At 43.1% G+C, this 24,475-nt stretch overlaps 1 protein-coding gene across 5 annotated transcripts in view; it reads left to right on the top strand.

Annotated features, from left to right (window-relative positions):
• The first annotated feature begins 3,876 nt into the window (after positions 1-3,876).
• The window catches only part of plch1 (phospholipase C, eta 1), an 87,418-nt gene continuing 66,819 nt past the window's right edge, over positions 3,877-24,475 (top strand). For all 5 annotated transcript variants that reach the window (XM_072694975.1, XM_072694974.1, XM_072694973.1 and 2 more), the window contains exon 1: positions 3,877-4,243. In XM_072694975.1, the coding sequence (XP_072551076.1) occupies positions 4,201-4,243 (43 nt within the window). In that variant the 5' untranslated portion in view covers positions 3,877-4,200. The remainder of the gene's footprint in view (positions 4,244-24,475) is intronic.

Below are 24,475 nucleotides of genomic sequence, written 5' to 3'. Positions count from 1 at the left end.
GTATATGGCATTGTTAGAACAGTAGCATTATCCTGAAGCTGTCACAAAATGTGGGGAGACTGGATTCAATTGCAGACAGCTCTTTGAGGCAAACGTGGTCAGATATGGTCCAAAGCACAGGTAAAACAGAGTACTGGAGGCAGGGATAGACTCAGGGTCAAAACAAGGAATCCAAAGTCAACACCAGGAAGCAGTGCTGGTAGCGAGGAAGAGGCAGGTTGCAAGGGCAGAGGAGCTTTATTACAGGGAACCCAAGTGACATTCAGTCATTATTACAGTTAAAGTCAAGACAGCCAGTGGGCAAATGCATACTAGAGGATACTCAGGAATCACACTGTGGTCATCTGATAGGACTTGAGTAGACCTAGTTTGTGAAAATGACTCTAAACACAGTTGATTTTGAATGTAGGCATGCAGCTGATATGGTGTTGTAGTATATGGACAGAAGTATTGGGACAGACCTCTTAATCATGGAATTCCATGTTTTATTCAGTTCAGTTGCCACAGGTGTATAAAATCAATCTCCTAGCCATGCAGCCTGCCTTTCATACACACATTAGTGAAAGAAAGGGTGGTTCTGTAATAGAAGCTGGTGAAATTTTCTTCCTCCTAGATCTTCCTCCATCAGCTGTGAGTGGTATTATTATTGAACAGTGGAAGAGTTTAGGAGGAACAGCTCACAGAGAGCAGCTCAGCCACCGAGTGTCTGTCAGACCACGTAAAGTTACAGAGCGGGGTCAGGGCCGAGTGCTGAGCTCAGAGCAGAGTGCAGAAAAGCCCCCAACTGACTCAATAACTGCAGAGCTCCAGACCTGCTGCTGCTGTTAGAGCTTAGAGCAAAGGAGGACCAGCTCCATATTAATGCCTATGGATTTAGAATGAGATGCTATGCAAGCTCCTGTAGGTGCAATGTGTAGAAGTCCTAATACTTTTGTCCATATAGTGCAACTGGTGGCCATACGCTTCCATTACTTGTTAGAATCAAACTTTAGACACCAAATATGTTCTAAGTAATCAATCAGTTTGGGATACGAGGGAAATACGCATATGTACATAGGGTTGGGTGGATCTTCAGGTGGCTTGTGGACCACTGGCTGATCAGTCAGCCGTTCCATAACTGAAAACTGACCTACTGCGGACCACCCTGCTGGAAGAATCCACTATCAAGGGTGGGAAAATTGCCCAATCTTACAAAAATATGGATCTGTGAAAAATGTCTAAAACTGTTTTACTCACAGTGTGGCTTTCAGTCAGACTCTGCTCTGTGGAAAAGAAGCCCCAACTCTGAAATCCAGGACCCATTTTTTAATAAGATGATAGAGCCCTCGACCCATAACAAATCACAAAGCAGCCTTTCCCCTGCAGCGGCTCTGGCTGCGTGATGTGAGTAAATATCTCTGAACAAAGCTCAGACTCTCTGCTCTGTCTGCTCTGTCTGCTCTATCTGCTCTGTCTGCTCTATCTGCTGTCTGCTCTATCTGCTCTGTCTGCTCTATCTGCTCTGTCTGCTTTATCTGCTCTGTCTGCTCTGTCTGCTCTATCTGCTGTCTGCTCTATCTGCTCGATCTGCTCTGTCTGCTCTATCTGCTCTGTCTGCTGTCTGCTCTATCTGCTCGATCTGCTCTGTCTGCTCTATCTGCTGTCTGCTCTATCTGCTCTGTCTGCTGTCTGCTCTACCTGCTCTGTCTGCTCTGTCTGCTCTATCTGCTCTGTCTGCTGTCTGCTCTATCTGCTCGATCTGCTCTGTCTGCTCTATCTGCTGTCTGCTCTATCTGCTCTATCTGCTCTGTCTGCTCTATCTGCTCTATCTGCTCTGTCTGCTCTATCTGCTCTGTCTGCTCTATCTGCTCTATCTGTTTTGTCTGCTCTATCTGCTCTGTCTGCTCTATCTGCTCTATCTGCTTTGTCTGCTCTATCTGCTCTGTCTGCTCTATCTGCTCTATCTGCTCTGTCTGCTCTGTCTGCTCTATCTGCTCTGTCTGCTCTATCTGCTCTATCTGCTCTGTCTGCTCGATCTGCTCTGTCTGCTCTATCTGCTTGATCTGCTCTATCTGCTCTGTCTGCTCTATCTGCTCTATCTGCTCTGTCTGCTCGATCTGCTCTGTCTGCTCTATCTGCTCTATCTGCTCTATCTGCTCTGTCTGCTCGATCTGCTCTGTCTGCTCTATCTGCTCTATCTGCTCTGTCTGCTCTATCTGCTCTGTCTGCTCTGTCTGCTCTATCTGCTCTGTCTGCTCGATCTGCTCTGTCTGCTCTATCTGCTCTGTCTGCTCTATCTGCTCTATCTGCTCTGTCTGCTTGATCTGCTCGATCTGCTCTATCTGCTCTGTCTGCTTGATCTGCTCGATCTGCTCTGTCTGCTCTATCTGCTCTATCTGCTTGATCTGCTCGGTCTGCTCTATCTGCTCTATCTGCCGGTGATGCAGGTGCTAGAACCTAGTTTCACTCCAACACTGTTGTTCTCAACTGATGTTTAGTGGTGTAACACACACACACACACACACACTGACACACACACACGCAAATCAAGGTCGAGGTACACAAGTGGGTCAAACCTGTCCTACTCTGTAAACCATCTAAATACAAGCAACAATATCATAGTTAACAGATAGTGTGTGTGTGTGTGATACAGAGAGAGAGAGAGAGAGAGGGGTAAGATCAAAAGAAAGGGAGACCGAGACATAAAAAGAGGGTGGCAGAGTGAGTGAGAGATGCAAAGAGAGGGTTAGAGAGATGAAAAGAGTGTGACAGAGACTGTGACATATTGAGAGTTTAAGAGAGTTAGATAAAAAGAGAAAAAAAGGAAGGGCAACAAGAAATAAAACAGGGTGAGAAAGAAATGAAAAGAGATGATACAAATCACAGATAAAATAAGAGGATGATGGAGAGTGAGATATGGGAACAGGGGGTGACAGAGTGAGACATGAAAAGATGGTGACAGAGTGATGCAGATAAAAGAGACGTGACAGAATGAGGGAAATAGAGTGACAGATATATTTATCATATTTATGAGATAAAAAGGGAGGGCAAGAAAGTTTAAAGAAAAAAATAGAAAGTGAAAGAGATATAAAGAGGGTGGCAAAGAGTGATTAAAAAAGGGTGAGAGTGATAAAGAGTGGGATGTTGAAAAAAGGATGTGAGAGATAAAAAGAGTGTAGGAGAGAGTGAGAGATAAAAAGAGTGTAGGAAAGAGTGAGAGATAAAAAAGAGAGTGTAGGAGAGAGTGAGAGATAAAAAGAGTGTAGGAAAAAGTGAGAGATAAAAAAAGAGAGTGTAGGAGAGAGTGAGAGATAAAAAAGAGTGTAGGAGAGAGTGAGAGATAAAAAAGAGTGTAGGAAAGAGTGAGAGATAAAAAAGAGAGTGTAGGAGAGAGTGAGAGATAAAAAAGAGTGTAGGAGAGAGTGAGAGATAAAAAAGAGAGTGTAGGAGAGAGTGAGAGATAAAAAAGAGTGTAGGAGAGAGTGAGAGATAAAAAAGAGAGTGTAGGAGAGAGTGAGAGATAAAAAAGAGTGTAGGAAAGAGTGAGAGATAAAAAAGAGAGTGTAGGAGAGAGTGAGAGATAAAAAATGAGAGTGTAGGAGAGAGTGAGAGATAAAAAAGAGAGTGTAGGAGAGAGTGAGAGATAAAAAATGAGAGTGTAGGAGAGAGTGAGAGATTAAGAGTGTTGAAGATAAAGGGTATAAAATACTGCACATAGATACACACTCATACATAGCTGATATTCACACAAACACACATTCACATACCCCCCCCCCCCCACACACACACACACACACACACACACACACACTCGCACGCGCACCAGGCACTCAAACCAGCGCAAACCACGGATCATCGAGCCCATGCGGATTCGCTCGAGAGAGAGAGAGAGAGAGAGAGAGAGAGAGAGAGAGAGGCAGGCGCGCGTGCCGAAGTGAACTGCGCGTTTGCAGAGCGAGCGGAATGGGGGGCTGTTGGAGGGCTCGTGGATTTCGCAGCTGCTCGTCATGGATCTGAACAGCTGATCGTTTGTGTGTGGATCAGCTCGCGCTTCTTCTTCTCGTCCTCCTCCTGTTGCTGAGTGAAGGACGGGCTCGTTTGGGAAGGTCTCCACAATTATATGGAAGAGCGCAGTGACCCCTGTGTCCATCAGCCCTATCCGCCTGACTGTCCGGGAAGGGTCTCGGGGCTCAGCGAAATGTGCGCGCGCCGTCGTTTATAATGGCAGAACTAGAAGTTATGAAAAATCTCAGCTTTGAGAGGGGTGAGTCACGCGTCTCTCTTTCTCCTCTCTCCTCAGCTCGCCTTCCGTTTCAGTGGATCTCGAGATGTTGGATCCTGAAAATGGTCCAGATTGGTGCTCAGTGGTCATTTTACTCCGTGCAGCTCAACTTTATCTGACCAAATGAGCAGGAACGCCCGTTTAGACCCAGCGTCGTGGTTCTCGGTGGTGCGTAATGGTGACCACCGTTGGGTTTGCTGGTGAAGGCGCGTTTGGCGCTGTCCGTGGTGCTGAAGCGCCGTTTCGCTCACATCCCCTCTGTTTCTGCTCACTCCGTGCGCTTCCCTCAGCGACGTTTCTGCGTTCTACCTCCCAAATACACCTTTATCATAAACACACACCTTTGCTCACCCACCCTGAGCCACCTGTGCTCTGACCACACACTGCATTAGCAAATTACACCACTGGCAGAATCAGGTTATCGCTCTCGCTCTGAATGAGGCTGGGCTGATTTGGGTTGTTGCTGTTTTTTTGGGGCTGTTTGGAGTAGATCATCACTGGAAATATGCAATAACTATTATTCAAACAAACAAAAGAAGCTAGTAAATGAATGCGAATGCTTTCATGGCTGGTAAAAAGGTGTCAAAAGGTCACTAATTGGAAATGTGTGCTCAGTAGGGCATAGCTGCAGACTAAAGTGGCAGTGGATTAATTATTAACGCTAATTAAGCACAATTATTAATAATTCTCTGTGTACTAATGCTGCCTAGGAAGAATTGCCTGGTAGGGGCAGTGGTGGCTCAGCGGTTAGAGCGCCGGGACATCGATAACAGGGTTATGGGTTCGATTCCCGGTCTTGGCAAGCTGCCGAGCCGAGCCACTGTTGGGCCCTTGAGCAAAGCCCTTTACCCTCTCTGGCTGCCCACCGCTCTGTGTGTGTGTGTGTAATCACTGCTCCTAAGACATGTGTGTGAGTGTGTGTTCATTACCAGATGGGTTAAATGCAGAGGACACATTTCACTGTACAGTGACAAATACGTGCACCTTTACCTTGGTATAGCGTGGCTCTCGTATTTGGCTTTACTGTAAATTTGCATTATTTATCAGTGATGATCAAAACACTGGTTTTGTTGATTCGGATGCAATAAAATAAGAAGGAATAAATGAGCTCAGATTGCTGTTTATAAGATCCTAATTCCATATAACAGATGAAGGCAGCAGTGTTCACACATGCTCAGAGTTTAAAATGTGAAGCTGCGTTTTCATTAACGTCACTCCGGAGCGCAGCTGACTGCATCTTTCATCAGTAACAGGGGCCATCACTGAGCTTCAGTCATGGGTGAAGTGCTTTCTGATACAGTTCCCCATTTCTCTTGCAGGAACACGTCATAAAAAAAGGCTAAATGAACTGCTAGAGTGTAGCGTTAACTCTCCCAGTGAGGGACGACCTCCTGCGATCTCCTGGATTAACTCTTACAGAGTACACAGGTCACAGAAACACTGTTACACTGGCTGTTACAGATGGACTTCAGTGTATCTTGAATAGTGGATTGACTCTTACAGTGCTGGATTATTGGTTACTGTATTATTGACTCTTGCCGTGTAGGACTGACTGTTTCACTGTAATATTAACTCTTACGGTGCTGGATTAACTCTTGAATTCACTTGTTTGTTGTTGGACTAATGGTCAGTGCAGGATTAACCTTTACACTGTGGGTTTAACTCTAACAGTGTAATATTAACTCTTACAGCGCTGGATTAACTCTTGAATTCACTTGTTTGTTGTTGGACTAATGGTCAGTGTAGGATTAACCTTTACACTGTGGGGTTAACTCTAACAGTGTAATATTAACTCTTACAGTGTGGGATTAAACAGTGTAGATTTGCCCTTACAGAAGCTTAATTAATAAGGTGTAGTATTATAGTATATATAGTATATATAGTTTTATAGATATAGTTTAATTCCAGTGTGTGTGTGTGTGTGTGTGTGTGTGTGTGTTAGTCTGTGCTGATGGCTATATTGACTCCCCTAAAAGAAGAAAATGGCTTTTTCATGTAAAAGTGCTTTTTTCTATGTGTACAATAATGAGTCTCTGCAAGGCTTCTAATGCTTCAGGGCACAAAGTCAAATGAGCATCTTCTCTTCTCTTCTCCTCACTTATCTCCTTGCTTCTTCTCTTATCCTCTCTTCTTTTTTCTTCTCTTCTCCTCTCTTTTCTTCTCTTCTCTTCTCTTCTCTTCTCTTCTCATCTCTTTTTTTTCTTCTCTTCTCTTCTCTTTTCTTCTCTTCTCTTCTCTTCTCTTCTCTTCTCTTCTCATCTCTTTTTTTTCTTCTCTTCTCTTTTCTTCTCTTCTCTTCTCTTCTCTTCTCATCTATTCTCATCTATTCTCTTCTCATCTCTTTTTTTTCTTCTCTTCTCTTCACTTCTCATCTCCTCTCTTTTCTTCTCTTCTCTTCTCTTCTCTTTTCTTCTCTTCTCTTTTCTTCTCTTCTCTTCTCCTCTCTTCTCTTCTCTTCTCATCTATTCTCTTCTCATCTCTTCTCATCTCTTTTTTTCTTCTCTTCTCATCTATTCTCATCTACTCTCTTCTCATCTCTTTAATTTCTTCTCTTTTCTTCTCTTCTCTTTTCTTCTCTTCTCTTCTCTTCTCTTCTCTTCTCCTCTCTTCTCTTCTCATCTATTCTCTTCTCATCTCTTCTCTTCTCTTCTCATCTCCTCTCTTCTCTTCTCTTCTCTTCTCTTCTCTTCTCTTCTCTTCTCTTCTCCTCTCTTCTCTTCTCTTCTCATCTCTTCTCCTCTCTTCTCCTCTCTTCTCTTCTCTTCTCATCTATTCTCTTCTCCTCTCTTCTCTTCTCTTCTCATCTCTTCTCCTCTCTTCTCTTCTCATCTCTTCTCTTCTCATCTCTTCTCGTCTCTTTTCTTCTCTTCTCTTTTCTTCCCATCTCTTCTCTTCTCATCTCTTTTCTTCTCTTCTCCTCTCTTCACTTTTCTTCTCTTCTCTTCTCTTCTCATCTATTCTCTTCTCTTTTCTTCTCTTCTCATCTCTTCTCTTATCTTCTCTTCTTTTTCTCTTCTTTTCTCTTTTTCTCTTCTCTACTCTATTTTCATATCTACTCTCTCTTCACCCTCTCATACTTCCTCTCCCTTCACTCTCACTCCCACTCTTTTTCTAATTGGAGTTTTTGGCTGAGCATCAGATTTGCTCGCTGTTCTCAGAGGAGCTGCACTTTGGCTTCTTGCAGTCTGTTACTTTGTCTGTGTTTTGATGCTACTGAAGATTTTTGAACCCTGTGTCTCTTCTCCATGTGCTTTAATATTGATCAGCAGATCTTAAGGCTAAAATGAAAAACAACATTTCTACAACTGTCAGGCTTTTCCCAAAACAGCCAAGAGAAGAGGTTTGCTTCATTAGTTGTTGCCTGGAGCTTCAGGGCTAACATAGCTAAAAAGTAATGAAAGCGAATGGAAGTCTGCCACATCACACTCGCTTGCAACTTTCTGAACAAAGTATTTCATGAGCAATGCACGAGCTGAAACTTTGACAGTTCTAATTTTTTTCAAATTTCCACAAGAGATGGACCTTGAAGAGATTCCTGCCATCAGTTTAGTAAATAATCTACTTTAGACATGTTTTATATACCAGTTTAGATTAAAGTCTAGAATCTATTTCTTTGAACAGCCATTTACCTACTCTCCCCTATCAATCAATGCTCCTAACACTGACACATGCCTTCTCACACACATATACAACCACACAACCAGCTGCCACCTCTTTTTAAACTGCTGCCCATGCAAACTGCTGCCCATGCAATGTGAATGGGGAACCAATGCGCCTGGAGGAAAGCGCTGGGTACCCAGCACTGATGCTGGGCTAGCAGTGGGTGTCGGGGCTAACATCACTGCAGCATCACACTGAAGGCTAGTTGTGCTCTCTCTGGCTCCAGCTGCTGATGGTAGGCAGCATGACCCAGAACTTGAACTGGCAATCCTCGGGTCATAGTGGAAGCGCGTTATTTGGCTGGACCACGTGAAGCTCAAATCACTCCTATATTATGTTAATTACTCCTTTGGTGACTGAAAAATAGCTGCATAAAAGTACAGCCTCCGAACCGAGTATTACAACTAAACATGCCAAAGTAAACAATATAAGTCTTTATTATTACAATATTAAAACAGCTTATTTTTAAATAATTTTTTTTCTTCATATGATTTTATATATTTAGGCCAAAAATCTGACCTTAAATATGTTTGTATGGATCTACTACAGATTTTTGCAACGATTCCAGCTTGCTTATTACTTCCTGGAGTGTTACAGGTAACTTCACTTATGTGTTTTCTCTTTTTGGCTGTGTAAGTGCTCTCTTGGACCACCCATCCTGCACCATCCCCTGTGTACCATTACTGCACCATTAGCTATTAGAACACTGTTGGCTGCAAATTTCTCGTTAATGCTTGTTCCTCAGCCCCTCTTTGTGAAGTGGAGGAGATTAGGCAGTACCCATAGGTTCCCGTCTCTGCTCTTCATGATACTGCTATCAGCAGCCCTCCATCCATGCTCTGCGTGAAGACAAATGGCAAAAGGGGGTAGGATGCGAATCCACCCCCACCCCAACAGATAGACCCAGCGAATTCTCTGAGATCCCACACCCACCAACCCACCAGCTCTACCGACGATGTTCCTTTGATGTCAGTCCTGGGAACTGGCAGTGGGAACACATTCAGAAACACAGTCATGAATTCATTAGCGCTCTGTGGAGTTATTTTTACTGTGATGGCTTGCCGGAGCCCTGGAGGAGAATGTATTCCTGGAGCGGCTGGAGCCGTGCATCACCATTGTTTATAACTAAAGACCAAGCGGCTGTGATAAGTGGTGCTTTCCCTCGTCTGTGCTCTGTGTTTTGTGTTGGGATCTGGTGGGGGTGTCTCTGTTCTCAGGAGGCTTCTCACAGGAGACGTTTTACAATATGACTCCACTGGGGAGCTATCCGTGGTCCCTAATTAGCTAGCGTTAGTGTCCTGTTGTGCTACACTCGCTCATCAGCCAGCAGAGAGAGGATTCCTGTGTTGCAGTCAGAGCTTTGGGAACACATGAAAGCTACACACCTGTATGGCAGTTTGTTGGCTGTCAGAAATAATGTATTAATTACGTTGGATGTGAAACACTGTGGTTGCATCACTGTTTTCATTTCATATAAAAATTCATATCCTCACTGACCACTACTATAACTACCTACCTTGTCCTACTTACGAGTTCAACCCATCTTATTGGTCCATTAAATAGGTTACTGATTGTAGCCCATCATGCACAATCACACATCAAGACTTTCATGTTTTTTCTCCAAATGTTTACTTTTTTCATTATTTTGAATAAATATCTAAAAAAAGATATTTTCTTATTTTCTCAAACTTTTAACTTATTTTCTCAGAATGTCGACATACCTTTTCTAAAATCGACTTATTGTCTCTTCATTTTGACTTATTTTTATCTTACAATGAAGGCTTAGTATCTTAGCATCAACAAAAGTAAAAAAATATATACTACAGTTACTTATTTTGTATAGATATTTTCAATATTTTGACTGCATATCTATAGCTCATTTCCTCAAACCTTTACCTTATTTTGTAAGTTTTTGACTTTTTAGTTTTTTAAATCTAAAATGGAAAAATTTGGGACATATTTTCTTTAAATGTTGGATAAAGATATTGGCTTAGTATCTAATAAAATTTATTTAGTTTCTCAAAGGTTTAACTTATTTTGATTTACTTTCTGATTTCTGATTCCTGATTTATCTATTAATAGGGACCTTTCCTGGATTGTTTACCTATTCCCTTTTTTAAAAATGTACTATATCCTAAAAATGACTTATTTCCTCTAAATTTGCATTTAGGAAATAGAAATAATGACCTATATTATTATGACCTATATTTTGACCTAGTATCTTCCAGTAATGTCTTATTTAAATTTACTTGCATGTTGGAATTATTGTTTTGTTTAAATATTGACTTAGTCTCTTGAAACCTTTTCAGAACATGTTCACAGAGTATCTCACAGATTATTGATGTACTATGTCAAAACAATACCTTATTTTTTCTCTCAGTTTAATCTCCAAATATTACTCAATTTATTTAAATGTAATATTGAATTGTTTTAGTATAGTAAGTGATAATTTTGAGATATTAAGTCAGAAGCACAATGGGCTTCCATACTATACTCAGCACTAGCATAATATGGTATTAGCATGGTAGGGTGTGTGTGGTGATGGTGGTAAAAACACAGGCTGGTCAGCACTGTTTTACTGGAGGCATTTAAGCCACGTGGGCTGACTTGCTCAGTAATTTCATTCTTTGCAGTTTTTTGAGTTTATAGTTAATCTTAGACTTGGAATCTGGGTCATGATGATGTGTCTCTTCTAAATAATGTAAAGATTCCTCCAACCACTGTACTTCCTGAAGAACCACAGCGTGGGCCGTCTGCTCATGTTTGCTCGTGATTGCTCTTCCTTAATACATTTGATTCAGCTTAGAAAAGACTTAATAGTTAGCTGACAAGCTGACATCCCTCTCATTCTGACCAGCGGTCAGAACCCCCTAGGTCAAATACAAGAGTAGAGTGAACCAACTGGATTAAACATTCAAATGAAGCACCTGCTTCCTCTACAGCGTTTGCACTTTCAGCACAGAAAAAGAGACAGATTGAGATGGTAGAGAAAACAGCCAGCAGTGCAAGCTTTGAAACCCATGTGGCGGCTGTGGAAATACATGCATATTGCAACTTTCCAGACTGAATGTTTCATGAGAAGCATCTGAGCCGGCGGTTTGAAGTTAAGGACAGTTTTTAACAAGTTATTTTATATACATGATATACTTGCTCAGTCGGGCCTTGCAGAGATTCCCTCCGCAGCATTTTAAAAAGTCAGATCAGTTCAGATCATGGATTGCAGAATATGTTGTTGATAGGTGGGACCCAGAATATGTTTAAACGGATTTAACATAAAGCCAAGCAAATCTTTACAAAAGCAAGCAAAGTCCACAGAGTAAAACACAGTAAGCTGAGTAAAATGCCCACAGCGTCTGCTGGGCGGTGCGGCAAGCTGTCCGAGGTCAATTCCAGATGGTTGAAATGAGTTAGAATGGTTCCTAACAGGTATCTATAGCTAAATCCTGACTCTATCCACTGTAGCACCTCTTTATAACACTGTGAACTTGTGGATGTGGAAATGTACTGCTCAGCTGGCCAACATTTCTTCAGCTCTTTGTGTTAAAAGCACGTAATGGACATGAATAAGTAGAAGCTCACAAATATCTAAAACATGGATGGAAATATTAATAATTCCAGGCCCACAAAGTGAATTGCCTGATATTTTTGAGATGTTCTGACCCAGTTGTCTAGCCATCACAGTTTGGTTCTTGTCGAAGTGGCTCGGATTCTTACGCCTGCCCATTTGTCCTGATTTTAACACCAACACAACCTTCAGGAACTGACCGTTCACTGATCCCACGCTTTGACAGATGCCACTGTAGATGAGGATAATCAATGCTTTTCACTTCATCTGTCAGTGGTGTTAATGGTCTTAGGCTAATGGTCTTGGTCTTAGGCTAAATTGAAATGTCAGGCCTTGAAAAGCCTTTTTTGGATCTTGGCTTAAGCCTAAAATGGGTCTCGGTAACCAGCCATGTATGTCGTACTATTACGAGACTCTTGTCTCTCTCTCTATCGCTCTCTCTCTCTTCCATCTGTACGCCGTTTGTCATCCATCACTGACCACCTCTGTCCACCCTCCCTTGCTGTAACACATCTGCCCAGATAAACCATTATGCACATTTCCCCCCAAACAATGCATTAGATCTTCTAAGCAAATCCCGGCTTGGCTTTGTTGGCCTCGTCCACAAAGGTTTCAAAGGCTCTGCATGAATAGCGTGCATGTGTGAGAGAGCGGGATTGAAGAGTGGACATGACCGAAGACACAAGGGTGCACAGAAGTGTTTTCGGAGCATTAGCTGTGGGTTCGGAGGGCATGGAGATGTTTTTGTTCAATAGGACACCTTTGTTGGCCCGCAGGGGTTATCACATTAGGGGCAGTGAGGCAGCCCCAACGAAGAGCCGCCTGGCTTATGCGGGTAAGTGGTGTTGCTTTTGTTGCAGGTCTGGGCAGAGATGGAGGTTAATGAAATACTGCCTGAAGTAGAAGATAAAGTAACCTAGCAAAAGCAGCCTGATGTTAAGACAGATGTTGGACATTGAGCTGGGCTAACCGAACCTTCCAACAGGCTATTTTTAGCATGATGTACAGCTTTTTAGAGCATAGCTAAGTAGCTAGCTAGCTACGTCATGGTTGCTACATCTATGGTTGAAGGCACTTCTCAGAGGGTCTACATCAGAGGTAGTGCTTTTCCTGATTAAGCACACCTAACTAACTCACCTGTTAATTGCCAGGTTTAGTAGGTCGTAGATCTGTTAGAGCAGGGACATCAGCAAGCTGTGCTGGACTTCGGCCATCGTTGCCCACCCCTGGTCTACACGGTCTACGTTTTCGCGCCAACCCAACCTGCAACACATAGGGACAGAATGAAAGGAGTAAAATGTGGACAACTTGGGGGTCCATGAGGACAGAGTTGAGGGCCTTTTGGTTAGGGAACCAATAATCGTTACTAACACCTGGTCACTTCATGTGACTAGTATCTGAATTGTATCCTCATACTAAGGATAGTATAACCCGTGTCTGATTAGTCAGACAGACGTCCGATTGCTGTGCGGGACGGAATACGCAAATGCGTTTATTGTGCTGCAATTATTACTGGTGTTTGGACACCAGTACAGGGAGAACAGGGAGAACAGGGAGAGCATCACACACCCCTCTAAATATGTTGTCGCGGCTGTTGAAATAACAGTAAGTCCCTTTGACAGATGCTCTGATCTCCCCCTTGTGTAGTGAGTGGTATATCTACCACAGTTATGTAAGACCACATGTTGAGAACCTACAGCAAGGGGGCGAGTTTTGTGAAGCACAAGCCAGATGTTGTTAGTCACGTTTACGTGCTTACGTTAAGTTCACTCTATGGTCAAAAGTATTTGGACACCTGCTTATTCACTGTTTCTTCTGAAATCAAGGGTTTTTAAACAAGGTTATTATTGGCGTAACTGTCTCTACTGTTCATGGCTTTTTTGCAGATTTTGGAGTTGAATTGCTGCGAGGATTTGATTGCATTGAGCAACAATGTAAGTGTTAGTGGGGTTAGTCAGGATGTTGGAATATCATCATCCCACGTTATCCACAACTCCCCAACTCATTCCAAAAGTACTCATTCCAATTGAATGGAGCACCATCCATAATTCCAGAGAACAGAGTTCCACAGCTTAATGCTGGGGGGGCTTTATACCCCTCTAGCCCATGCCTGGCATTAGGCAGCATGGTGCCAACACGTTCATGTTTTCTGCTCCAGAGAGTCCTATTCTATGGGCAGTACTTTTCTACAGGGACTAGACTAACTGTGTGTGTGTGTGTGTGTCCATAAACATTTGGTCAACTAGTGGATGTTTCTGGTCTAAATGTGCATCAGGTTCTGCCGCCTGCTGTCAACCTCTGCGGTGTTCCTATAGACCTGTAATTAGCTATTATCTATGGTATGTTTATCTCAGTGTTCTTATCATTTGGAATCCCTCACTGCGGTTACTTGCATATTGCATCAGCAATCATACCTAATGAGGCAGCGATGGATAGAAAAGTGCTGCCTACTTTCCCCCAAACTGGATGTGCGTGGACATCTTCCTACAAATAGAAAGCCCAGGAGAGGATGTGAAATTTGACTGCGTTTGCATAAAGCATGTTTCCAGGCTGGTTAAAGTGTCGAAGCCCAATGCGCTCTGCAAACTGTAGCCGCGCTGAACAGATGGCAGTGAATGTGAGAATGTGACAAACAACAACAATGTACACACAAGGGCTTGGGGTCTTTTTAAAGGCTTGGCGAGCTTCAGTTAAACGGCTCATTGAGTGTTAGCATATCATCCTCTCCAGACTGTGTGTATTTGTGGCTGTGAATTCATGTTTGTCACATGTTTTGTTTTGTTTGGGTTAAAGAGCTTGTATCAGAGACCATCACATTTTACTTGCTTTATTGAAACGAAGGCATTTGCTGTACTATTTAAGCATTAAATAGTGTAATTTTTATAATTATATAGTGTATATAGTGTAATTTATCTACGTTTTTGCATCTGAGTGTCTTGCTATCCCTTCACTGAGAATTTCCCCACTGTGGGACTAATAAAGGATTATCTTATTTTATCTTATTAAAATGACAGGTTCTACTGATGCTTGTATCCCAGAACCTTTTGAATTTGACTTATGTTGCTCAGGTGGGTGAATGTAGTCTTAGGAGTAGGGATGTCCCAATCAGGTTATTTTGCTCTCCAATGAGATCCGAGTTTCTTAACACTGATTATAAGCCGAAACCGATCTGATCTTTGTGTTTTTATAAATAATCCAGCCCCACAGTTTAGATCAGATGAGCTGCTGATTAATCGGTTCAGTAAAATCCTGTTAAGTTCACTCTATGGTCAAAAGTATTTGGACAGCTGCTTATTCACTGTTTCTTCTGAAATCAAGGGTTTTTAAACAAGGTTCTTATTAGTATAACAGTCTCGATTGCATTTAGCGACAAGAGTGTTAGTGAGGTTAGTCAGGATGTTCGAAGATTTACATTTTACATTTATGGCATTTAGCAGACGCTCTTATCCAGAGCGACTTACAAGGTTACTTGTATTACAGAGGTGGGCCAATGTAGTGTTAGGAGTCTTGCCCAGGGACTCTTATTGGTGTAGCGCAGCGTAGTCACCCAGACTGGGAATTGAACCCTGGTCTCCCACATGGTGTTGTAACAATCCACAACTCCCCAACTCATTCCAAAAGTACTGAATGGAGCACCACCATCATTCCAGAGAGCACAGTTCCACAGCTTAATGCTTGGGGGGCTTTATACCCCTCTAGCCCATGCCTGGCATCAGGCAGCATGGTGCCAACACGTTCATGTTTTCTGCTCTAGATAGTCCTTTTCTATGGGCAGTACTTCTCTACAGGGACTGACTCTCTTCCCTGACCAATCAGCTCCCAGCTCCTTTACAACACTGCAGTCAAAGGCGTGTCAGCTAGCATTAGCATTAGCCTCCACTCAGTTCTAAATGGGTTCTTCAGTGCTGGGTTATGAACAGAGAAAGGCGAGCGAGCAGTTCTCTGGTTCTCCTGCTGGTAAAACAGAGCGTTTCAGTGAGAGTTTTATAAAGGGACAGATATTATGGTCTGTTTTCAGGTTCCACTGTAAAATAGCTCCACACTGCTCTGACTGATTCTCAGCTCTTTTAATTACCTTCTGAGAATGTTGGTAGGAACTGACCACTGCATACCAGGAACACCCCACAAGACTTGCCTGATGTTTTGGAGATGTTCTGACCCTCCAGTCATCTAGCATGTCACAGTCTTGTTCTTGTGTTCAAAGAATTCTTCTCTGATTCTTACGCTTGCCCATTTGTCCTGCTTTCAACACCTTCATCACCTTCAAGACCCGACTGTTCACCTGCTGCCTAATATATCTGACCCTTTGCCACAGATGCTGCTGTAGATGAAGATAATCAATGATTTTCACGTCACCTGTCAGTAGTACTAATGTTAAGGCTGATCACCGTATAGCCAAAGTGATGCTACCAGTACGTAAAACTATGCTGCAGACTTTGTTTGTTGATCATTAAAAGGGTTTAATTGCTTTGTCATGCTATTAGATTAATTAGTGGCATAAAATGCTCTTTCATTTACAATAATTATTACTATAATGTTATTATTTCTTAGACAATTTATTTAAAAAAATGGTAAAATTGTCACAACCATGAGCATCTTTACATAAATCCAGCCTTTTGGATTGCTGTGCGGGACAGAATACGCAAATGCGTTATTGTGCTGCAATTATTACCGGTGTTTAGATTGTACTGGGAGGGGTTTCAGCTGTACTGGGAGAGAGTGGGAGTGTCTACACAGGTTTGAATCTGGTTGAAATGTGTATTGAGTGTGTTTACACTTGCATTTTTATGAGGCTCGGCCTTCTGATACTTAAGACACATGAATTACAAGAACAGGGAGAGCAGCACACACCCCTCTAAATACTTTGTCGTGGCTTTTGAAATAACAGTAAGTCCCTTTGACAGATGCTCTGATCTCCCCCTTGTGTAGTGAGTGGTATATCTACCACAGTTATGTAAGACCACATGTTGAGAACCTACAGCAAGGGGGAGAGTTTTGTGAAACACAAGCCAGATGTTGTTAGTCACGTTTACGTGCTTGCGTTAAGTTCACTATTAGATTAATTAGTGGCATAAAATGCTCTTACATGTACAATAATTATTACAATAATATGTTATTATTTCTTAGACAATTTATAAACAAATAAAATGGTAAAATTGTGACAGGCCTACATGGTTGTGATGTCACAACCATGAGCACCTTTACATACATCCAGCCTTTTGGATTGGAGTGAGAGATGTGGGCAAAATGATTAGAAATACTGTACCAATCCTGGCTGTCAGGAAGCAAAAGGATTTCGGCTGCAGACACACATCCAAAAGCAGTGGCCGATCCACATTTTTAAATATGGGATGTTTTTGAAGCTTATTTTTTATAAATAGACTAAATAAACTGTATTAATATTTCCATGCGAGAGCGCACTCTCTAATTTGAAAAAGCAGGAAAATGAGTTTTCCATGAAAAGGACTATTTAAGTGCGTTTGTGAATGAACGTGAAGTTGCCTGCGCATCGCCCCATTTGAAACAGGCTTAACCGAGCAGTGGTTTGTGTAATGGGGGGGATTGTCATGTGTAATTAGATCAGGCAAATAGAGAATACGTGTGTGAGAGATGGAACAGAAGCACAGGAACGCCGTTTCTGAGGCTCACAGAAGCAGGCAGGTGTCTGTTGTGGGCTATTTTTAGCTCGGTCTGTGCTTTTATTCGCCGTGGTGCTGTTTATTTTTGTGTCTGTGTGGTATATTCACTGAGCAGAGCTCCTAGCACAGTGTTGCTAAACATTTCGGCAGCTCGGCCATGATCCAGACCCTCCTGCCAGAAATAGCTCAGTGTTTCTGTTCTTAAACGGCTAACAGAAGAAGAGCCGCATGTTTTTTTGTGCCAGTGTATTTTTTCCCCCCTCGTAAACACAGCTGGGCCTCAGACCTGAATTGCAGCTTTAAACTGATGCTTTCACTGGGCGTGTTCTCAGGGCGGCCAGAGGGGAGGTTTGATTGTTGACCGGTTAATAATAAAGTGATGAAGGCTGGTGGCGAACGGTGCAGTTTGATGATGATGCTTATTGAATGTGCGTTCCTGTTGTGTGAAGGTTATTGCAGTTATTTAAGCTAGGAGGGTGTGTGTATGTGCTTGTGTGTGTGTGTGTGTGTGTGTGTGTGTGTGTTTGTGAGAAGAACCAGAACAACTGAACATGGCTGCACGTTCCAACCAGTTACTGCGTATGTTATATACCTTTAGTTCAGTTTTTGCGTCCAGGAGGGAAGTTCACAGAGCACTGAGCTGGTGGAAAGCATCTCTCCTGGGGCAGCCAAGACCTAAAGGTTAGAGAGGTGGGCTTGGGAATGGAAAGTTGCTGGGTCAGTGCTTTGGAGTGACAGGAAGTAGGGGTGGGGAGATTGACGGTGCTCCCTCCGTCAACAGTGCTCCCTCAACAGTGCTCCACATGCATTTAACCCAGTGCTCTGAGCTGCAGCCCACCTGCACACTGGGTGTGTGTCCTCAGTGTTTACTTTAACTCATGAATGGGTTAAATGACCCAATTATTCAGCCGTTGCCTCTTTTCGTGCCGTCAGTGATGCGGTATCATCGGCCAGCAGACACACTGAGCTCCACAACACCAACTAACAGGCGCCTGGGCTGGCCAAGATCGCTTTAAGATTGATGAGGGTAGAGACCGCCATCTACCCAACTTGAGCGAGCTTGGCCAATTGGGCTCTCTCAGACTCCAGTCACTCCAGTATGCTAATGCTAACACTCTTTGGGATTTTAGGAGCATGTTAGGGGCTAAGATAAAGGCAATACACTTGAACATTTATTTTGTTGGCAGATGTTTGAAGCTTGATGTTAACATTTAGACTATTTTACATTAGAGATGGAAAAATCGATTGACTTATATTCACAGTTCTAGGATTACAGTCTTTCTGCTCAAGGCTTTTAGTCACCGGATGCTGCAGTTGCTTGTTCAACTGCTAGATGGAACTACGGAGCTCATGCATGGCTGCAGAAACCCATTAGAGCCAGTGCTCTACTCCGCTCTGCGTGCTGTTTTCGCCAGTCTGGCTGATTTTCTGACTCAAACTCACATTATTAGAGAAAAAACTAACAATTTATAGCACTCCCCAAATTCCTGAAACCTGAAACTACTAAGGTTAAGATGTGGGCTGGGCTGGGCTGGGCTGGGCTAGATGCAGCACAGCAGCATTTAGCTTATATAATACACAATACAATCATAAAAACATCCACAAAGATAGGAAAACAGAGCTCTGTGTGTGTGTGTGTGCATTACACATGTCCTCCGATGTGTGTTCTGATGGTTCTGAGGCGCTGAGCCGCGCTATGCTTTTGTTGATCCAGGCATCAGAGAGCCGGAATCTTTATGACCCAATTATTCAGTGTTTGATATCTCCTTACAGCACAGCTTTGATCTGCACTCGCTTGCTCTCTCTCTCTCTGACTCTCTCCCTTTCTATCTCTCTCTTTCTGTCACATGCTTTTCTCTCTCTCTCTCTCTGTCTTATTCACTCTCACTAGGCCTCTCGCTCACTCCGTTATATGCTTTTCCTCTCTCGCTTGTTCTCTCTCTCTTTTTCTCTCTCACTCGGATGCTTAATGAGGCCTTTTAGTACCCACACTCCTGCCTCCCTCCCAAAAACCACACCCCTCTGACTGCCACGTAGGTCTTTTATGGCTGATCAGTATATATATATATATATATACACACTACCGCTCAAAAGTTTAGGATCACTTGCAAATTTCCCTCTTTTTGAAAGAAACACATTTTCATGCAATTCACAAACAATATTGTCCATTTCACAATGTTTCAGATGATTTTTAAAGATTAAAAAGTTTGTATTAAAGCCTATTTTTGTATAGTGGCTTATTTTGCATATAGTCCTATTATCAGCAATTCCCACAAACTGGCTCTAACAAGGACTACCTCGAAAAGCTAGCAGCTCTAATGCCTAGAGTCTGCCAGGCTGCAATTGCTGCAAAAGGTGGCTGCTTTGATGAAGGCAAAATTTGAAGTACACAGTCATCATTTTCATTAAAAGCAATATTTCTTACTCTAAAAAAATGTCTGCATGTCCTGTTTATTTGCTTTATTTCATAATCTTAAGTGTGTTTCCATTGAAAATTTCACTGTGATCCCAAACTTTTGAGCGGTAGTGTGTGTATATATATATATATATATATATATATATATATATGTATGTATATATATATATATATATATATATATATATATATATATATATATATACCGGTAGGTACAGACCACTGCATACAAGACCCCACAAGACCTGTCTAATCATCACAGTTCTTGTCTCCTGCTTTAAACACATCACCTTTGAGAACGGACTGCTCACTTGCTACTTGCTATATCCACCAAATGCCACTGAAGATGGAGATAATAGATTTTTTACCACCTGTCAGTGGTGCTAATGTTATGGCTGATCTTGACACTGTTTCTGTAGTTGCTGGAAGTGCTGGAATCAGTTCTTTTCTACCATAACAGAAATTCTGATTCTTTTTTTGATTCTCATTCTGTTTACCTGCTTTTCCTCAGCTTCACAGTCAGGCTTTTGGCAGCTTTGATGAAGCCGGTCGTTACAAGTTTCGCAACAGCCTCTGTTTCAAACCTCACTGTCTCACTGTGGGGTCTGATTGATTGGCTGCACCACAAGTAGAGGAAATGCTGAAACCATGCTAAGCTCTGGACATATTCATCCTACCAGCTCTGCTTACATAGATGGAGTCTATGTCCATGCTGAGTCTACAGACGTTAGGAGTGTCTTGCTAATATAGTGTGTTCCCCTATTTTAGTCTGTCAGCTCAGCAAATATGGACTAACCATGCAGTTTGTGTCAGCCTCCTCCTGATCATTTAGCTGTTTTGGACCATTCACCTGCCTTTGGCTAGTTGTCTTTTGAATGGTGGGCTGTGCCAGATACACTCAAGGCCCTGTTGAGCTTGAACATGCCAGTGGCAATTGCAGTTCTTGCCTGGCACCTGTATTCATGTCTTATTCAGAGATTGCTGGGCCTTCTTCCCCACCCTGCCCCAGTCAGTTCTCTCAGCAATACGCGAAAACATTGGGAACACCAAACATCCAAGATCACCTTGGCTGGCTTTGAGATTTGGACATGTTGTGGACCACTGTCCTGCCTTTGGACAGTTGTGTTCTGGGCAGTGACCCGTGCCAAGTACAGACGAAGCAGTCCAACAGTGCTGAGCTGTAAAAAGCCAGGGGCATTGCACTTTCTGACATCAATTCAGTGTGTCTGGTGTCTACACTGTCTGTATTGCTTATTATATTCCCTCAAAGGGAATCAATGGGGTTCATTCTTTTCAGCCTGCATTCAGTGGAGAAAACCAAGAAAAAAAAGAGAGAGCATCCATACTGGATATCAGTGATGTAATGGTACATGAAAGTCACAATTTCGATTTGTGGTGCAGTTTGGACCTCACAATTTGGTGCGAGTCCAGTACAATAGGAAAAAACCCCAGAAACATAAGACTAGTTTGTTTAATTTGAATAGACATTCATGCCAGTATAGCACGAATAAGGTCGTATAGCGCCCCCTTGAGGTAGTTAACACAGCATGTAGTGTGTTAAGTAAGCAGTAAAGTGTAAACGTTAGCATGTTCAATGAGAGGGGGCAGGTGGGGGCTACAGTTATCATAGCAGTACACAATTCTATGCAAATCCAATGCATGGTTGTGAAATTTCCATATTTTTCCTAATAGAGCGTGCTGAGTATTCTCCATATTATCCATTCACTGAACCTCTGTAATGTGATAGCTCGGTACAAATACATGTACACTGTTAACACCCTTGAGGAACTTTTAGGGGTTCTTCAGTTCTAAACTGTGGAGGAACCTCTTGAGGTACTTCAAACTGAAAATGCAGGACCTCTAATAAACGTAGTCCTGCCTATGTTGCAACTCAAGCAGCTTTTATATTTATATGATTAATCGGAAGCCATGTTCAAGGTTCAACACTTTCAGGCCTTTGCCTGGCCATAGGCTTTTAAAGGGGTTAATTGTGATACTGAGGTCAGATCGTCCATCACTAGTGACATCCCTACTGGATATCCCCAATAGCTGACAGATTCTGTCAAAATCTCTTCTCAACAAAATCCATTCGTCTGAACGTCCTAGTACAGCATTTGTATGGGATGTGCTGTACTTTGTATCCACACGCAGAAAATGAGTCAGCGGCCCCAGAGGAGAGGGACTTGGCTAAATCCTTTTCCCCAGGGTCGCCCCCTCTCCCTTCAGCCAGATGAACGCTCTGCCTCCCTCGCCTCGCTCCCTTGGTGATCGGGGCTGGAGCCCCGCTGCGGTAGGAGTGCTAATCGGGCGTGAAGGTTTACTCAACACAGAGCTAATTGGGATTTAATGAACCAGAGCGGCATGGGGTAATGACAAAAGTGTTAAAGAGAAAGAAAGGAGAAGAGGATGAGGATTAGAGAAAATAAAGGGGGAGAAAGAGAAAGTGACAAAAGGACGACGAGGGAAATTGGGGAGAGTAGTGGGGGTTATCTTAAAAAACATATTTGGCCTCCTTCCCTTCTTTCTTAAATATTACATTTTGGGAGTATTCACTAAGGCCAGTGTTTTCTTGGCAGAGGGGTTTTGCTATCTTACTTGGTACAGATGAGGACCTCTACTCAGTCAGACTGGGGAATATGACTGAATATGTTGGGTTGGGACCCAGTTGGCTCCTGGGGATGCCTGTAGAACCTCCTAATTGCCTTAAATAGGTCAATTAAACCCATTTGTTACAGACAATTACTCATCATCAATGCACAACTGATAGCATCCCAAGAGATGACCTCATATGGACAAAAGTATTGGGACACCTGCTCAAAATCAAGGGCGTTAAAAACAGTTTATCCAGGGAAAAAGGCTTTCTGTCAGATTCTGGAGCATTGCTACAAGGATTTGATTGAATTCACCAACAAGAACTTTTGTAGGGTTCAAGAAGTTGGATGATCACAAATTCTCAAAAGTACAGGATGGAGCACCACCATCCATCATTCTAGAGAAGAAGTTCTTCCACTGCTCCACAGCTCAATGCTGGAGGGCTTTATACCAGTCTAGCCAACGCCTGGCATTAGGCATGGTGTCCACGCTATACAACAGGCTGCTGTAACGGTCTGAAGAGCAGTGAGAAATTCCAGAGTTGAAAGCCTAGCTTGTCCAAATGCTCAAACAGTAGCGTTTCTGAATGAGAAAGCACAGACAGCCTCGTTCAGTGCTGAAGTGGTGACTTGGGGAAGCACATCGTTAATTCAGAGATCAGCTCTCTCACGCCGCTGTTCAACAACCAAAAACACATTAGGACCAGTGCAGACATACAAGTGAAACAGAGGCAGAATAGCAGAAATAATCAAAGGCCTGCGCTTCACAGTCTCCAGTAGGGTTACATTACTGCTGTTAGATTTATACACTGCTACGCTTCATGGACTAAAGGTCACACAGTTGTTTGGACTCACCACTGCTGAAAGTGTCAGATGTGCTCAGGGGTGCAGGGGTGCACTTGTCCTGACACGTGAGGGACTAATGTAGGTGAACAAGAGCAACTAGGTGAACAAGAACGACCACATTCTCATAAAATCTGATGTGTTAACTGTCAAATACAGAAGCAGACTTCATTAACTAGGGATGTCCTGATCAGGTTGTTTTACCCCCTGAGTTATTTTGTGCTAAATATCAGCTGATACCGATCCAATCCGATCCGATCCGATCTGGTCTGAGTTTACACTTGCGGTTTTATGTGCTTTGGTCTTATCCTGATCCTCAAGACGCATTAAGTGACCAAGTGTAAACAGAGTCAAAGTGCTCTCACACTCCATGGTTCAGTTTTAAGCACCTCTTTTGATCTGACCGGATTTTGGTGCTTTTTGGGCACCTCTTACACCTGTTGCTTTGTCGGTTTGGACCAAACTGAGGAGTCTGAAGGTCCGGACCGAACAAGGTAGGTGTGAAAGTACCTCAGTCTAATATATTGCTGCAAAAGTAGCTTTTAAAAAATCATTTGGGTCGTGGTGTGAAGGTCTAGATCAGAGAACAGCGCTGGGAGGAACAACGCGTTCTGTTTTGGGGAAGAACACAACCAGCACCTCCAGTTCCTGTGCAGTTCTGCTAATGAGTACAAAAACAGAAAAGAGGGAGGATAAGAGAGGGAGGAAGAGAGGAAGAGAGAGGGAGGAAGATAGAGGGAGGAGGAGAGGAAGATAGAGGGAGGAGGAGAGAAAGATAGAGGGACGAAAGAGAGGAAGAGAGGGAGGATGAGAGGAAGATAGAGGGAGGAGGAGAATAAGATAGAGGGAGGAGGAGAAGAAGATAGAGGGATGAAAGAGAGAAAGATAGAGGGAGGAGGAGAGGAAGAGAGAGGGAGGAAGGTAGAGGGAGGAGGAGAGGAAGGTAGAGGGAGGAGGAGAGAAAGATAGAGGGAGGAGGAGAAGAAGATAGAGGGATGAAAGAGAGAAAGATAGAGGGAGGAGGAGAAGAAAATAGAGGGAGGAGGAGAGGAAGATAGAGGAAGGAGGAGAGGAAGATAGAGGGACAAAAGAGAGGAAGAGAGAGGGAGGAGGAGAAGAAGATAGAGGGATGAAAGAGAGGAAGAGAGAGGGAGGATGAGAGGAAGATAGAGGGAGGAGGAGAGGAAGATAGAGGGACGAAAGAGAGGAAGAGAGAGGGAGGATGAGAGGAAGAGAGAGGGAGGATGAGAGGAAGATAGAGGGAGGAGGAGTGGAAGAGAGAGGGAGGAGGAGAGGAAGATAGAGGGACGAAAGAGAGAAAGAGAGAGGGAGGAGGAGAGGAAGATAGAGGGAGGAGGAGAGGAAGAGAGAGGGAGGAGGAGAGGAAGATAGAGGGAGGAGGAGAGGAAGAGAGAGGGAGGAGGAGAGGAAGATAGAGGGAGGAGGAGAGGAAGAGAGAGGGAGGAGGAGAGGAAGATAGAGGGAGGAAGATAGAGGGAG

Source organism: Salminus brasiliensis, chromosome 13 (genome assembly GCF_030463535.1).
Source record: "Salminus brasiliensis chromosome 13, fSalBra1.hap2, whole genome shotgun sequence".
Lineage (NCBI taxonomy): Eukaryota > Metazoa > Chordata > Actinopteri > Characiformes > Bryconidae > Salminus > Salminus brasiliensis.
The sequence above is the reverse complement of the archived record's forward strand: the minus strand, read 5'-3'. Positions and strand labels throughout refer to the sequence as shown.